This window comes from Callithrix jacchus, chromosome 7, assembly GCF_049354715.1.
Source record: "Callithrix jacchus isolate 240 chromosome 7, calJac240_pri, whole genome shotgun sequence".
Lineage (NCBI taxonomy): Eukaryota > Metazoa > Chordata > Mammalia > Primates > Cebidae > Callithrix > Callithrix jacchus.
Window position 1 is genome coordinate 112,931,554 of NC_133508.1, and position 16,736 is coordinate 112,948,289.

At 40.4% G+C, this 16,736-nt stretch overlaps 2 protein-coding genes across 13 annotated transcripts in view; one reads left to right on the forward strand and one right to left on the reverse strand.

Moving 5' to 3' along the window:
- Window positions 1–9,649, reverse strand: part of SLC44A5 (solute carrier family 44 member 5) — a 466,490-nt gene extending 456,841 nt beyond the window's left edge. For 3 of the 5 annotated variants that reach the window (XM_035251906.3, XM_054236428.2, XM_078332254.1), the window contains exon 1: window positions 6,919–9,649. The gene's annotated coding sequence lies outside the window, so the exon portion shown is untranslated. The remainder of the gene's footprint in view (window positions 1–6,918) is intronic. The other 2 variants (XM_078332262.1, XM_035251898.3) reach the window with 1 other exon arrangement.
- ACADM (acyl-CoA dehydrogenase medium chain) overlaps window positions 9,250–16,736 on the forward strand; it is a 33,001-nt gene continuing 25,514 nt past the window's right edge. For 2 of the 8 annotated variants that reach the window (XM_035251916.3, XM_035251912.3), the window contains exons 1-2: window positions 9,250–9,392; window positions 13,538–13,625. Coding sequence is in view for 2 of the 8 variants with exons in the window: in XM_035251910.3 (XP_035107801.2) it covers window positions 9,603–9,632; window positions 13,538–13,625 (118 nt within the window). In the remaining 6 variants the exon portion in view is untranslated. Of the gene's footprint in view, window positions 9,393–9,569; window positions 9,633–13,537; window positions 13,626–16,736 lie in introns of those variants that run through there. The other 6 variants (XM_078332266.1, XM_035251910.3, XM_035251917.3 and 3 more) reach the window with 3 other exon arrangements.

The following is a 16,736-nucleotide window of genomic DNA, read 5'->3' on the forward strand; positions in this document are numbered from 1 at the left end:
CACATGCAAGGATACATAAAGGCTCAAAATAAAGGAATGGAGGAAGATTTACCAAGCAAATGGAGAGCAAAAAAAAGCAGGAGTTGCAATTCTCGTCTCTGATAAAATAGACTTTAAAGCAACAAAGATCAAAAGAGACAAAGAAGGACATTACATGATGTTGAAGGATTGATGCAACAAGAAGAGCTAAGGATCCTAAATATATATGCACCCAATACAGGAGCACCCATATACATAAAGCAAGTTCTTAATGACTACAAGGAGACTTAGACTCCCACACAATAATAGTGGGAGACTTTAACCCCCCATTGTCAATATTAGACAGATCAACCTGACAGAAAATTAACAAGGATATCCAGGACTTGAACTCAATCCTGGAACAAGCAAACCAAATAGACACTAATAGAACTTTCCACCCCAAATCCACAGAATATACATTCTTCTCAGCACCACATCACACCTCCTCTAAAATTGACCACATAATTGAAAGTAAATCACACATCAGCAAAGGCAAAAAAATGGAAATCATAACAAACAGTCTCTCAGACTATAGTGCAATCAAGTTAGAACTCAGAATTCAGAAACTAACTCAGAACCGCACAGCTTCATGGAAACTGAACAACTGGCTCTTGAATGTTGACTGGATAAACAATGAAATGAAGGCAGAAATAAAGATGTTCTTCGAAACCAACAAAAACGAAGACACATCATACCAGAATCTCTGGGACACATTTAAAGCAGTGTCTAGAGGAAAATATATAGCAATAAATGCCCACATGAGAAGAAAGGAAAGATCTAAAATCAACATCCTATCGTCAAAATTGAAAGAGCTAAAGGAGCAAGATAAAAAAAACTCAAAACCTAGCAGAAGACAAGAAATAACAAAGATTAGAGCAGAACTGAAGGAGATAGAGACACAAAAATCCCTTCAAAAAATCAATAAATCTAGGAGCTGGTTTTTTGAAAAGATCAACAAAATAGACCACCAACCAGATTAATAAAAAAGATAGAGTAATCAAATAGATGCAATAAAAAATGATAAAGGGGATATAACCACAGATTCTGCAGAAATACAAACCATCATCACAGATTATTACAAACAACTCTATGTACATAATCTAGTAAACATGGAAGAAATGGATAAATTCCTGGACACTTGCATCTTCCCAAGCCTAAACCAGGAAAAAGTCGAAATCCTAAATAGACCAATAACAAGGTCTGAAGTTGAGGCAGCAATTAAGAGCCTACCACACAAAAAAAGCCCAGGTCCAGACAAGTTCACAGCCGAATTCTACCAGACACACAAAGATGAGCTGGTACCATTCCTTCTGAAACTATTCCAAATAATCCAAAAAGAGGGAATCCTTTCCAAATCATTTTATGAGACCAACATCACCCTGATACCAAAACCTGGCAGAGACTCAGCAAGAAAAGAAAACTTCAGGCCAATATCTATGATGATCACAGATGCAAAAATGTTCAATAAAATACTGGCAAACCAATTGCAACAGCACATCAAAAAGTTTATCCACCATGATCAAGTACGATTCATCCCGGGGATGCAAGGCTGGTTCAACATTCACAAGTCTATAAACATAATTCACCACATAAACAGAACGAAAGACAAAAACCACATGATTATCTCAATAGATGCAGAGAAGGCCTTTGACAAAATTCAACAGCGCTTTATGCTAAAAACCCTCAATAAACTCGGTATTGATGAAACATATCTCAAAATAATAAAAGCTATTTACGACAAACCAACAGCCAATATCGTACTGAATGGGCAAAAACTGGAAGCATTCCCTTTGAAATCTGGCACTAGACAAGGATGCCCTCTCTCACCACTCATATTCAATAAAGTACTGGAAGTTCTAGCCAGCACAACCAGGCAAGAAAAAGAAATAAAGGGTATTCAAATAGGAAAGGAGGAAGTCAAATTGTCTCTATTTGCAGAGGACATGATTGTATATCTACAAGACCTCATCGTTTCAGCCCAAAATCTGCTGAAACTGATAAGCAACTTCCGCAAAGTCTCAGGATACAAAATCAATGTGAAAAAATCACAAGCATTCCTATAAACCAATAACAGACTTAAAGAGAGCCAAATCAAGAATGAATTGCCATTCACAATTGCTACAAAGAGAATAAAATACCTAGGAATACAACTAACAAAGAATGTAAAGGACCTCTTCAATGAGAACTACAAACCAGTGCTCAATAAAATAAGAGAGGACACAAACAGATGGAGAAACATTCCATGCTCATGGTTAGGAAGAATCAATATCATGAAAATGGACATACTGCCCAAAGAAATTTACAGATTCAATGCTATCCCCATCAAGCTACCAATGACCTGCTTCACAGAACTGGAAAAAACAGTTTAAACTTCACATGGAACCAAAAGAGGGCCCACATAGCCAAGTCAATTCTAAACTTAAAGAACAAAGCTGGAGGCATCACACTACCAGACTTCAAACAATACTACAAGGCTACAGTAATCAAAACAGCATGGTACTGGTACCAAAACAGAGATATAGACCAATGGAACAGAACAGAGGCCTCGGATGCAACACCACACAGCTACAACCATCTGATCTTTGGCAAACCTGACAAAAACAAACAATGGGGAAAGGATTATCTGTTTAATAAATGGTGTTGGGAAAACTGGCTAGCCATGTGCAGAAAGGAGAAATTGGACCCTGTCTTGACACCTTACACTAAAATTAACTCCAGTTGGATGAAAGACTTAAACATAAGACCTAACACCATAAAAACCCTAGAAGGAAATCTAGGCAAAACCATTCAGGACATAGGCGTAGGCAAGGACTTCATGACCAAAACACCAAAAGCATTGGCAACAAAAGCCAAAATAGACAAACAGGACCTAATCAAACTCCACAGCTTCTGCACAGCAAAAGAAATAGTCATTAGAGTGAACCAGCAACCAACAGAATGGGAAAAAATTTTTGCAATCTACCCATCTGACAAAGGGCTGATATCCAGAATCTACAAAGAAAACAGATTTACAAGAAAAAAACAAGCCCATTCAAAAGTGGGCGAAGGGTATGAACAGACACTTTACAAAAGAAGACATACATGAGGCCAACAAACATAAAAAATGCTCATCATCACTGGTCATCAGAGAAATGCAAATCAAAACTACACTGAGATACCATCTCATGCCAGTTAGAATGGTGATCATTAAAAAATCTGGAGATGGCCAGGCGCGGTGGCTCACGCCTATAATCCCAGCACTTTGGGCGGTGGAGGCCGGTAGATCACGAGGTCAAGAGGTTGAGACCATCCTGGTTAACAAGGTGAAACCCCGTCTCTACTAAAAATACAAAAATTAGCTGGGCATGGTGGTGCATGCCTGTAGTCCCAGCTACTTGGGAGGCTGAGGCAGGAGAATTGCTTGAACCCAGAAGGCGGAGGTTGTGGTGAGCCGAGATCATGCCATTGCACTCCAGTCTGGGTAACAACAGTGAAACTCCATCTCAAAAAAAAAAAAAAAAAAAAAATCTGGAGACAACAGATGCTGGAAAGGATATGGAGAAATAGGACTTTTACATTGTTGGTGGGAGTGTAAATTAGTTCAACCATTGTGGAAGACAGTGTGGCGATTCCTCAAGGACCTAGAAATAGAAATTTCATTTGACCCAGCAATCCCATTATATCCAAAGGATTATAAATCATTCTACTCTACGGACACATACACACGAATGTTCATTGCAGCACTGTTTACATTAGCAAAGACCTGGAACCAACCCAAATGCCCATCAATGACTGACTGGACAGGGAAAATGTGGCAAATAATACACCATGGAATACTATGCAGCCATAAAAAACAATGAGTTCGTGTCCTTTGTAAGGACATGGATGAACCTGGAAACCATCATTCTCAGCAAACTGACACAAGAACAGAAAATCAAATTCCGCATGTTCTAACTTATCGGTGGGTGTTCAACAATGAGAACACATGGACACAGGGAGGGGAGCATCACACACCAGGGTCTGTCAGGGGGAAACAGGGGAGAGACAGCGAGGGGTGGGGAGTTGGGGAGAGATAGCATTGGGCAAAATGCCAGATATAGGTGATGGGGAGGAAGCAAATCACACTGCCACGTGTGTACCTATGCAACAATCTTGCATGTTCTTCACATTACCTCAAAACCTAAAATGTAATAAAAATAAAAAATAAAAAAGATGAAGGCCTGTGGAGACCAAAGTTCTTATTTCGCAGAGAAAGCCTTCAGATGAGAAGAGAAAAACATTCTGTTCTCTCTCTTAACTTCAGAGAGAAAAGATTATAAATCTTTCTTATCAGACTTAAGGTCTGTGTTGATCTTAATATCACAGAGGGTATAAAGAAGCATGTCTGACCACCACTTCCCTGTCATGGCCTGATTCAGTATTTCAGGTTAAATTTTAGAGTACCCTGGCTTAGGAGAAAGTCCATTCTGATAGTTGGGGAAATTTTAGGATTTTATTTTTTCTTTACAGCAAGCTTGTCCAATCTGCAGCCAGCCCACAGGCCACATGCAGCCCCAGGATGGCTTTGAATGCAGCCCAACACAAATTTGTAAAATATTATGACTTTTTCTTGTGTTTTTGTTTTGTTTTGTAGTTTATCAGTTACCGTTAGTGTTAGTGTATTTTATGTGCAGCCCAAGACAATTCTTTTTCTTCCACTGTGGCCCAGGGAAGCCAAAAGATTAGATGCCACTGGTTTACAGGAGCACCAACAGTGGGACAATTCTGATTATTAAATGCCTCCTAATGTGATACAGTATTAATTACACAGTATGACCTTTGAAGTATCCTTGTCAAATGTTTAATCTGAACTCCTCAAGCCTCTGGCAACTTGCAGTTGAGAGTAAATACAAGATCTAGAGGCACAAAATAAATAAAATCAGACAATCCAGCATTAAGGCATTGTAAGGTCTTTTAGGCCGACTGATGCTGCCATGGACTGCAAAGTAACTGTAAGGCCAGTTGCCTTGCCCGGAGCTCCGGCATGCCCATCCCTCTCTGCACCTGAAAACTACGTCACCAGAATCTGCACTCAACACATGCCCACTTCTGCACTCCACACCAGAATCTGCACTCACCACTAAACTCTGCACTTGGCACCTAGCCTGCCGTTGGAAAACCCCTCTGCACTCTGAACCAGAATCTGCACTCAACACTAAACTCTGCACTCAGCACCTAGCCCGCCATTGGAAAACCCCGCCAAAATTTAAATGAAGCCCCGCCAAAACCTGCCCATAGCACAGCCCACTCACCAGAAAATCCGCCTACCTACTAATAGCAGCTCACCCCACCCACGTCCTGTTTCTCCACAGCCAATCAAACACCTTCACTCCCTATAAAATCCCACACCAGAGAGGAATCAGGCACGACTTCTCTGGCCCCTTTCCCAGAACCTTACCTGGGGGGTTAAATAAATTGTCATTTAATTGTTCTTATACTGGCCTCAGTTTCCTCATTTTAAACTCGGCAATAACCCTTACACCTCTGTGACCTGCACATATACCTCCAGATGAATTCCTGGGAATAAAAAGTCTGAAGTAACTGGAAAACCACAAAAGGGAAGAATCATCAACCCCTGTGGTGTCTAATTAACTTGAGACATTCTTCTATTTGTTCCTTATTCCCACCTTAACCAATAAGACAATTGAATTGGACTTTGTAACCAACGTTGGTCAACCTCATGACTCCAAACCCTATGACCCCCTCCCAGCTTGCAAAACCTCCCTAAACTGTAACTTCTGTAACTTTCCACTACTTACCCCAAACCTATAAAACCAACGCCTATCCCACTGCCCTCCACTGACTCTCTTTTCAGACTCAGCCTGCCCACACCCAGGTGAATAAACAGCCATGTTGCTCACACAAAGCCTGTTTAGGGGGATCTCTTCATCCAGAGTGTGTGTTTTAACAGGCATTCTTCATGACAACTGCTTGGTATCTTAATTTTTTTTTTAAATGACAGTTATTTTGGGGAAAAATTAGTTAGATTAAAAGAAGCCAAAGAAAGTTAAAGCCTAACTGTAATGGGCAATCATTCATAGAATTCTGGTTCAAAAACAAACTATATACAAAAGGTAATTTGGAAACAACTGGACAACTGGAGAAATGTAAATACTGCCTGGACATTAAACAATAGTATTGAATAATCTTGCTTCTAATCTATAAACTATACTTGTACACATATAAATATATAAATATGGAAAAATATTTGAACCTAGGTGATAGTGATAAAGGAGTTAAGAAGAAATTATTTAGGCAGATAGTACAGGTATGGGAGTCCTTGGTAAGGCTTTTCTTTTTCATGAAAAGCAGCTCCAAATCATTTTCTAATGAAGAGCAGCCTGTAAAGTTGAGCTGCAGACATAGGCAGCCAAGTTGGGAGTTTGCAAGGGTGAATGCTGGCAGGAGCTAAGGACTAGACATGTTCAAGATGGTGGCTCCCTCTTCCCTTCTCTGCCAATCACATGTATAGTAAGAAGCAGACAAGACAGTGCCAATCAATTGGAAACCCCATTTGCATAAGATTAGGGTACAGCAACCAACCTTCCCCATGTACTATGTAAACATCAGACCTGATCAAATCAATCTGTGAGCCCTCTATAAATCAGACACCACCTTCTCAAACCTGACCAGAAAATTCAGTGCATCCACCACCTGCAGGTGCTTTCCACTCAGAGCCCCTCTCTATAGACAGAGATATTTCTATTTATCTTCTTTTCTGCCTATTAAACCTCCACTCCTAAAATCTTCGTGTGGGTCCATGTCCCCAATTTTCCTAGCACGCAATGATGAACCCCAGGTATATCCCCTAGACAACGTAGCCGCTTCAATAATCCATCCACCTTTGCAAAATTATGACTGAGACAGTGAAAGAGATCTCACCTAGCCAATTTCATCTTGCTTCTAATCTTCAAGCTGTCCTTGTTTGTTCCCAGGCGTAGGTTGAACTCACTTTGGGAGGGATTGGAACCAGCTTTGCAGAAATAACTGAGAAAATTATGACAGTGAAAGATATCAGACCTAACTGACCATCTTGCTTCTAATCTATAAACTATACTTGTTCATTCTTGGGCATAGGCCAAGAAACCTTTGGGAAGGAATTTAGTGTATAGTTTATATAATAACCCTTCCCAAAAGGCTAAACTAGTCTTGTAAAACAAATGAAAGGCCAGCTACCAAGTCAAGATGAGAGGGGTTGGAACTCTAAATATTACCAGCCATTATTTGGAGGTGATAAGATTTGCCAACTACCCCAGTAAGTCTTGAAAGTAACATTGTGAACCTAAGTCTTTTGAGATGTCTTTTCAGGTTTCTGCATGTCTAACAACCAGATGGCCCCACCTGGATGTGCCATCTAATTCTGTAGCCCTCATCCAGGAAGTAACTCAGCAAAAAAGAACAGCTTCAACTGCCTATGATTTCATCCTTAAACCAACCAATCAGCACTCCTGATTCACTGCCCCCCACCACCACCAACACCAAATTTTCCTTAAAGGGACTGATTTGAGTAATAATAAAACTCCGGTCTCCTGCATAGCCAGCTCTGTGTGAATTACTCTTTCTCTATTGCAATTACTATCTTAATAAATAGGCTCTGTCTAGGCAGCAGGCAAGGTGAACTCCTTGGGCAGTTACAGAACTTATAGTTTAAAACATAGATGTTAACAGTCCTTTTCCAAAACAAATATTCTTCTTGCCTGGGGACTAGCCTGCCTTTGTAAAACTAACAAATTAGCCACAAGATTAGAATTATAGTTTAGGAGTCAGGCAGCTGGAGTCTACAAGATTCTGACCTCCCTAAATTGCTCCTAAGTTCAGTGCTTAAGATATTATGCAGACCCTGGACTTGATGAATCAGCTGGCACAACCCAGCTCAATAAACTGGCTTATCTGATCTTGTGGCACCCACCTGGGAACTGACTCTTCGAAATAGGACAGCTTCAATTCCCTGTAACTTCATCTACTAACCAATCAGCACTCCTGGCTCACTGGCTTCCCTATACCAAAAAAGTTCTTAAAAACGCTGATCTGCAAATGCTGGGGAAGGCTGATTTTAATAATAATAAAATTCCCATCTCCCACACAGCCTCTGTGTTAACTACTCTTCATTGTAATACCCCTGTCTTGATAAAAGGGCTCTGTCCAGGCAGTGGGCAAGGTGAATCTATTGGGCAGTTACAATAGGCATATGGGTGATTTTGTGCTTTTCGTTCACCTTTTCTGTGTTTAAAATGTTCAGAATAGGAAATTCGAACAAAGAAGACATGCATAGACAATTCCTATTCATCTTTAAGAGTCCATTTTGTGTTTTACTTACCACTCTGAAGCCTTTCTTGCCCACCAGGACAAACTCAGCTCTTTATCCCTTTTCTGAATTTTCCTATTTTTGCTTTGAATACAGCACTTAATTAATATTCTGCCTTGTACCCAGAATTAACACACTATAAATTCCCAGAGGACAAAGTAGGGAAATACAATCTTAGTATATAGAAATTTAACAGCCAAATTAGAATGAATTTAATAGGTGATCTTTATTAGGCAAAATAAAATGTTAAGGTGGTATAAGATTTAGGGGTGCAGTGCTGAAGGCCTAAACTAGGATGGCAGCAATGAAAAGGCAAAGTCCTGAGCAACATGGGAAACATTTACACTGCAGGCTCGCATTTGGGCTTTCATTAGCTTCCACAACAAGGTCTCCAAACCTGGACAGCTTTACAGACACCCATTTTAAAACATTCCAGCTACATATCAAAACTCCGGGTCTCACTGGAAGAGAGTGACTTCAAGTAAATTCCTCAGGGAGACATTCACTTCCAACCATCATTCGCTAACCCAGGAACTTTGGACAGCCTCATATTGCACCCGGATTCAACACCACCACATCCACACCAGTGGACAAGTAATAAACAGCCTCGGGAATATGCGGAAAGGTGTAATTTACCCAAGCAACTAAATTATTTTAAATTCTAATGAAATACAAACATCCGCCAGTGTTTGAGAACAAAATGTTTTAGTACTTTGAATCCGCCAAGGAGACATGATCTGGGTTTGACCGTCCTCTCTGGGTGAAGGTCAGGGCTAACCACGGGAGCGCCTCTCCCTCCAGGCCCTCGTCGCGCCCTCTCACCCAGATTCCCGTGCTGCACCGCGCCGCAAGTCCCCCACCGCTGGGCGCCAGCAGATTCTCCCAGCCCCGCAACCGGCCCCTCCCCCGCTCCACCTCCCCCGGGGCGGCTGTCAGCCTCAGCGTCCCACAGAGAGGGCGAAACATGGGAACGCAGAGAACTAGACCCGGCTTATGAGGGACCGCCCGGAGAGGGGGTGAACCAGCTCCTTAAGTCGCACCAATCGCGCAGGTCAGCGTCACGGAGCAGGCGTTGGAAACCCGGCGCCAGCGACCCCTTCTACCCTACTTGAGCTGCACCCCTTCCTTCGGCGGCCCAGCCGCCTACTTCCGCCCCGCCCACGGCCCCTGGTGGGCGGGTCTAGAGGGGGCCTGCGCTTGGGGAGTCTGTCAAGGCACTGACCTGGGTGTTACTATCCGAGTGGCCGGAACGGGAGCCAACATGGCAGCGGGGTTCGTGCGATGCTGCAGGGTGAGAGGGAGCCCAGCGCTGCGGTGGGGCTGGGGCATGAGTATTGTGGTGTGTGGTCATGGGCCAAAAATAAGTGCGGCCTGGAGGAGTGAGAAGCCGGTCAGAGGAAGGAGCCCGCCTAGGGGACCCCGGCCCTACTTTCATGCCTCCTACCACGGGACGGAACGTAGTCCGAAGTTTCATTTTCCCGTATCCTCCCATCAGCAGACCCCTTTATAGGCGGCATCCTTTCTTTAGAATATCGTTTTTCTTTTTCTGGCCCGGGAACCCTCCAAATATTTACCCACCTTTTTCCGAAGTGAACCTGTCTCTGTGTCAGAACCTCGGGAAAAAGGAAAATGGAGCAGCTACTCCTTGAGATACTTAATATATTTAATAAGCTTTTAGTTGTGTAATATGGTGGAGGACGCGTCCACTTTGCTTACGGGAAAAAACGGTAAAAGAAAAAACCGCGGAAATTTATGTGAACTTGTCTATATATTCTAGTATTGTGTCTTACAGAGTCTAAATAGGTTTGTCACTAGATGCATTTGGGGATCTTAAATATTCTTGGTATGTTCACATGACTGCCATTTAGATGTCACTTAAAGTTATGTTTTTGACCAAAAAAGCTGCGGTTTTAGAATAATCCTAAAGAATTGCTGTCCATATTTTGCTGCTTTTATACAGGTTAATGTGCAGTGAAGGCAGAAATTGGAAGATTTTAGCTATTTTTAACTCCATCGCCAGAAAAGTAGATTTCTCAGCCTCCTAGGAAGGAGCTAAAAAACCTGATATAGAAAACTTACATCCTTTTTTTCTTCTTTCACTCATAAAACTAACACTCATATATTTCTTTCTTTTTTTTTTCTTTTTTTTTTTTTTTTGAGACGGAGTTTCGCTCTTGTTACCCAGGCTGGAGTGCAATGGCGTGATCTCGGCTCACCGCAACCTCCGCCTCCTGGCTTCAGGCAATTCTCCTGCCTCAGCCTCCTGAGTAGCTGGGATTACAGGCACGCGCCACCATGCCCAGCTAATTTTTTGTTTTTGTTTTTGTTTTTGTATTTTTTAGTAGAGACGGGGTTTCACCATGTTGACCAGAATGGTCTCGATCTCTTGACCTCGTGATCCACCCGCCTCGGCCTCCCAAAGTGCTGGGATTACAGGCTTGAGCCACGGCGCCCGGCCACACTCATATATTTCTAAGAAATGCACAAAATGTTTAATTCTAGTGGTGCCGTTTCGATGTTTAAAATTCCGTTGTTCTAGACAGAGAGCAATAATAAAACCAATATTATAGTAGTAATAAAACCAATATTTATATAGCATTAGGCTTTGAAAACATTATCTTATTTTAAACATCCCAACATACACAGTGAGATTAGCCCTATTTTTCAGTTTGAATGGAAGCTATAGGCAGTTTGTAATCTAAGGCCACAACTGTAGCTGTGAAACCTCGATTCAAATTCAGCAATTGTTAAGTCCACATCCCGTGATATATCTGTTTTCTATTTGTAAACCACCTCTTTAATTAACTGGCTAACTTTGTTATGTAATTGATGGGCATTGTATTCTGGTAATAGCAACCTTTGCACTTCGTTCTATGTAACATATTTTCCTGAACAGTCATATGTGAAGTGACTTTTCCCCCTATTTAAAGTCTCTTGGGCCTCAGACTTTGGGGCGCTGAGACAGGCGGATCTTCTGAGGTCAGGAGTTGGAGACCAACCTGTCCAACATAGTGAAACCTCATCTTTACTAAAAAAAATAACAAAAATTAGCCGAGTGTAGTGGCACACGCCTGTAGTCCCAGCTACGCAGGAGGCTCAGGCGGGAGAATCGCTTGAAACCAGGAGGCAGAGTTTGCAGTGAGCCAAGATTGCATCACTGTACTACAGCATGGTTTACAAGAATGAAACTCCGTCTCAAAAAATAAAGTATCTCGGTTGGCCAGGTGCGGTGGTTTACGCCTGTAATCCTAGCACCTTGGGAGGCCTAGGCCAGCGGATCACTTGAGGCCAGGAGTTCGAGACCAGCCTAGCCAACATAGGGAAACTCCATCTCTACTAAAAAATATGAAAACTTAGCTGGGCGTGGTGGCGTATGCCTGTAATCCCAGGAGGCCGAGGTTGCAGTGAGCCGAAATTGCCCCACTGCACTCCAGCCAGGGTGACAGAGGGAAACTCTTGTCAAAAAAAAAACAAAATTCTCAGTAGACCATTTAACCTGGCTTGAGTTCTGACATTTGTGTATGGTATTCAAAAGCATATGTATAATAGAGTCGGGTTTTTTTGTTCTGATTTTTGTGGCAAGTTTTTCTTTGTTATGGAACTTAGTGACCAATTAGGAGACCAATAGAAAGATCAGTATGGCAAGGTGGTTAAATAGCATGCGCTCTTGATAGTAAATGTTAGAATCCTGGTTGCACTAAGAGTAGAGTAACTTGCCTAATTTAGTTGACTTTCTGAGGCTTCGTTTCCTCACATGTGAAATTGGAATAAAAATAATGACTTAATCATAGGCTTGACCTGGGATTCAGTGAATTAACCTAAGGTGACTGTAAACAAGAATAGATTTGGTCTGTGACTACTGGACAATGAAGACCAGAGAAACTGTTTAACTTTCAAAATAAAACTAATGAAGTTGCAAAGAAAATGTGAGCTTTCATGGTCTTTTTAAATTATAGTATGAGGTATGTTATTTTGAAAGCTCTGTTTCAGTTACAAATATTTGACAATAATATTGTCACCTTACACGTAGGAAATTCTCTTTATAAGTTGAAATTGTCATCTACAAAGACAGTTTCTTTTTACAGATTTTGAAAAACATAAGTTAAATTGTAGAAACTTTAGTATATTCTTCAGCTTCTCTTTTCTCTTAGTATCTAAGCTTATTAAAATTGCCAGATAGTTCAATCAAAATATTTTACAGTGAAAATTGTATAATTTTGGCTGTCCCGAAACCCTTACTCAGGAAGACCATTGTGGTCTCCAGTCTGGCAGCTTTAATAAATACAAATGTTTACTTTTGTATCCATTAAACTGTCATGAATATAAAAATGCAAAGCAATGATATATGTATATTTGATTTTTTAAATATGCTCCTTTGAAGAAATATGAATATATTTCAGATCCTAAGACAAGTAGTGTATTAGTAGTTTAGAACAGGGTTGGCAAATATTTTTTGTAAAGGAGCAGATAGTAAATGTTTTTGCCTTTGTGAACCATATGGTCTCTGTGGTAACTACTTAGATCTTCTGTGAAGGCAGCAATAGACAGCATGATGTGGCTTTGTTCCAATAAAATTTTATTTACAAAACTATTGGCTGCCATAGTTTGGTGACTCCTTCCTTAGAACATTGTAACAATGCCTGTAGACAATGAGCAGAAAATACAGAACATGGTTTTATGCTAATTTGTTTTGTTAAGAGTGGGGTATCCTAAAAAATGAAATCCTCTGAGGGGAAGGTTCCCAGAGGCATGCATGGGAGGCTTACAGGGACAGGGTATCAAAGTTGATGGACTAGGCAACTCTTGAACACAGTATGTTCACTTCCAGCCTATTATTCTCCCCACCCCAACTCTCCAATCATCAATGTCCTAGGAGCTTGTAAGACACCCAGAATAGTGGTCCTACGTCTACTACTACCCTTAACTGTTGTTTGTCCTGGAAACCCTCCACTTCAATAGTGTTAATACCACTGATTTTATTTTCATTACTTTTTAAAAACATCTCCTCTATGATAGGAGTTTAGATAGCCGGTAATTGGCTTACTTAAATTATGATTGAAAGCATTTAAATAATGATGACTGTAAAAACTATGAGTATCCTCAAACAAGTTGCTGTACTCACATAATTATCAGTATTCTCTTATCTGATTGATGTTAAACTTATCAAATGTATTTTAATAAAAGTGTTCTTTACAGGTCCTGAGAAGTATTTCTCGTTTTCATTGGCGATCACAGCATACAAAATCTGCTCTACAACGTGAACCAGGATTAGGATTTAGTTTTGGTATATGTTCTGTTCTATCTTTTGACTTTAAACTTATATATATGAAGCTCTATGTATTTGTTTGGAATTTGTTTGTAAATAAAATTAATAATGTCTTTAAATGAGTAGAACCAGTCCACGGTCCATATATAGTTCACGGTTAATCACACCCATTCTTCCTGATCTCATTTTCTTTCTTAGTATACTACACTATATATTAGATCTGTGTTAGCAGCATATATACACTTCTTATGTTCCTTCCTTTTTTTTCTAAATGTTTAGCCCAAAATAAATGAGATTTGCTGATATATATGAATAGTCTTCAACTTATGTATTTGAATGCCACAAATGCATTTTAAAACACTTGTTAGATTACAATGCTAGGTGCATGGTAATAAGCTAAAGCTTGTTTTTGCTTTAATATATCTGAACTGCAATTTCGGTCCTATTAGATGAAGTTCTCCTGAGACCAGGGAGACATGTGGTTGTTATAGGGAAAAGGAATTTGATTTTTCTTCCTCTGTCTTCTATAAAATGAAAACCACAAGCACAAAATTTGAAATAATAATATCCATCTTTGGCATTCTTAGCCTCCTAAAGTGCTTCTTCAAATTTTTTATTTTTCCTGTAGTTAAAAGCTATTTACTCAATTCATTTGGTCTTATAGTTAAAGGCAGCTGAGATAACTCACAGCTAGGTTCAAATGACAATCTCAAAGTTCTCTAGAGGGATTGTTTTATTATTATTATTTGTTGTTGTTTTTTAAATATCTTTCCCTTTTCTTTACAGAGGTTTTTTTTTTTGAATCACAGTTTAAAGAAATTTTCTTTTCTTTTTTAAAGATGAGGTCTCATTATGTTGCCCATGCAAGACTTGAACTCCTGGGCTCAACTAGTCCTCTTGTTTCAACCTCCCAAAGTTCTGGGATTATAGGCATGAGCCACTGTACTCAGAAATGAAAATTTTCTGTGGTTTTTTTTTTTTTTTTTTTCCTGTGACTCTAGCCAAAGACTAAATAAAAATTTTCTTTTCTTTTGAGATGGAGTCTCACTCTGTCACCCAGGCTGTGGCTCACTGCAACCTCCACCTCCCAAGTTCAAGTGTTTCTCTGCCTCTGTTTCTCAAAGTGCTGGGATTACAGGAATGAACCACTGTGCCAAGCCTAAGTGAAAATTTCCTTTTTTTCTTTTCTTTGTCTTTTTTCTCTTTCTCTAGCCAAAGAGAAAATGAAAATTTTCAAGCAGTGTGAGGATAGCCATTTGGGATAATGGATCCCTGTTTTTGTTTTTGTTTTGAGACTGAGTCTTGCCCTGTTGCTCAGGCAGGATTGCAGTGGTACCATCTGGGCTCATTGCAACCTCTTCCTCCTGGGTTCAACTGATTCTTCTGCCTCAGCTGCCCACATAGCTGAGATTACAGGTGTGGGCCACCACGCCTGGCTAATTTTTGTATTATTAGTAGAGATGAGGTTTCACCATATTGGCAATGCTGGTCTTGAACTCCTGGCCTCAAGTGATCCACCCATCTTGGCCTCCTAAAGTGCTGGGGTTACGGGCATGAACCACCATGCCCAGCCAGGACAGTAGAGTTTACTGAGATAATTAGTTAATTTGGTATGATTGCTTGTCACTTAGAATTTTACACTCAGTAGTAAGAGATTCACAGGAGAAATCTATGGTGATTCACTGAGTGACAAAGGATGAGGTAGACATAATTGTTTGGGAGAGAGATTGTGAAGTTCAGTACAGGTTTATTCTTTGTACCAGTTGCATCTGTTTCTTTATTAAATGGGAATAATATGTATATACAGAATTTCTATGAAAATTATATGCTGTATTTAAAGTCCCTAGCATATAGTGACTGGATCAAAGTAGTTTCTCAATAAATAATACATAATACATCCTTGTCATTTCTATTTTTTGAGACGGCATTTCACTCTTGTTGCCAAGGCTGGAGTGCAATGGTGCCATCTCAGCTCACTGCAATCTCCACCTCCCAGGTTCAAGTGATTCTTCTCCCTCAGCCTCCCGAGTAGCTGGACTACAGGTGCATGCTACCATGCCTGGCTAATTTTTTCTATTCTTAGTATAGATGAGGTTTCACTGTGTTAGTCAGGATGGTCTCGATCTCCTGACCTTGTGTTCTGCCTGCTTCGGGCTCCCAAAGTCCTGAGATAATAGACATGAGCCACCTGGCCTGGCCATTTTTTTTTTTAAGAGAGAGTTTCACTCTGTCACCCAAGCTGGAGTGCAGTGATATGATCAAAGCTCACCACAACCTTGACTTCAGGGGCTGCAGGGATTCTCTGGCCTCAGCCTCCTTAGCAGTTAGGACAACAGGCCCAAGTTACCACACGCAGTGATTTTTTAAATTTTTTAATGTTTTTTAGAGACAGAGTCTTACGATGTTGCCCAGGCTGGCCTCAACCTCCTGGCCTCAAATGATCCACCTGCCTCAGCCTCCCAAAATTCTGGGATTATAGGTGTCAGCGACTGTGCCCAGACTTTCTCTACCCTCTATCTACCCACAAGATTGATATCAACTGGCACCCATCTTAGAAGTAGATATGTGATATAGAGAACACTGGACTGAAACTCAAGTATACTTCTGCTAATTCATTTTAAGACTGAGGGACTAGAATTTCCTTACTCTGCATTAGTTTTTCTGTAAAAAGAGACATTTGATCTTATGCTCTTCAATTCAGCACTAAAATTCTACTTTTATATGTTATTTCTCACATCCCCATTCAAGTGATTAGCATAGTCTTAAACATTCTTACGTGTGTTTGCTCTCATTTTTCTCGCTTGAAATACCCCATTATCTCTTTTAAATTTTACCTAGTCTTTGACGTTAGATGCAACCACATTGAAACACAAGGATACCAGGGATTTGAAAAATGCAGTTAACAATTGGCTCCTGTCCTCAGTCAAGCCACCATACTAATTTAATTAATTTTATAGCAGTAATCCCTTATTTTAAGTAAACAAATTATCTGGACACCATTTATTAGCATTGCAGCAGGATTTTATGTTGTTATCTTTTGGAAAACCTTTCTACAACTTTTACCAGTGGCTTTGTGCTAATTTATAAACATGTCTGAGTTTAAAGGAGCAGTAAGCTTGGGCTTGGTGG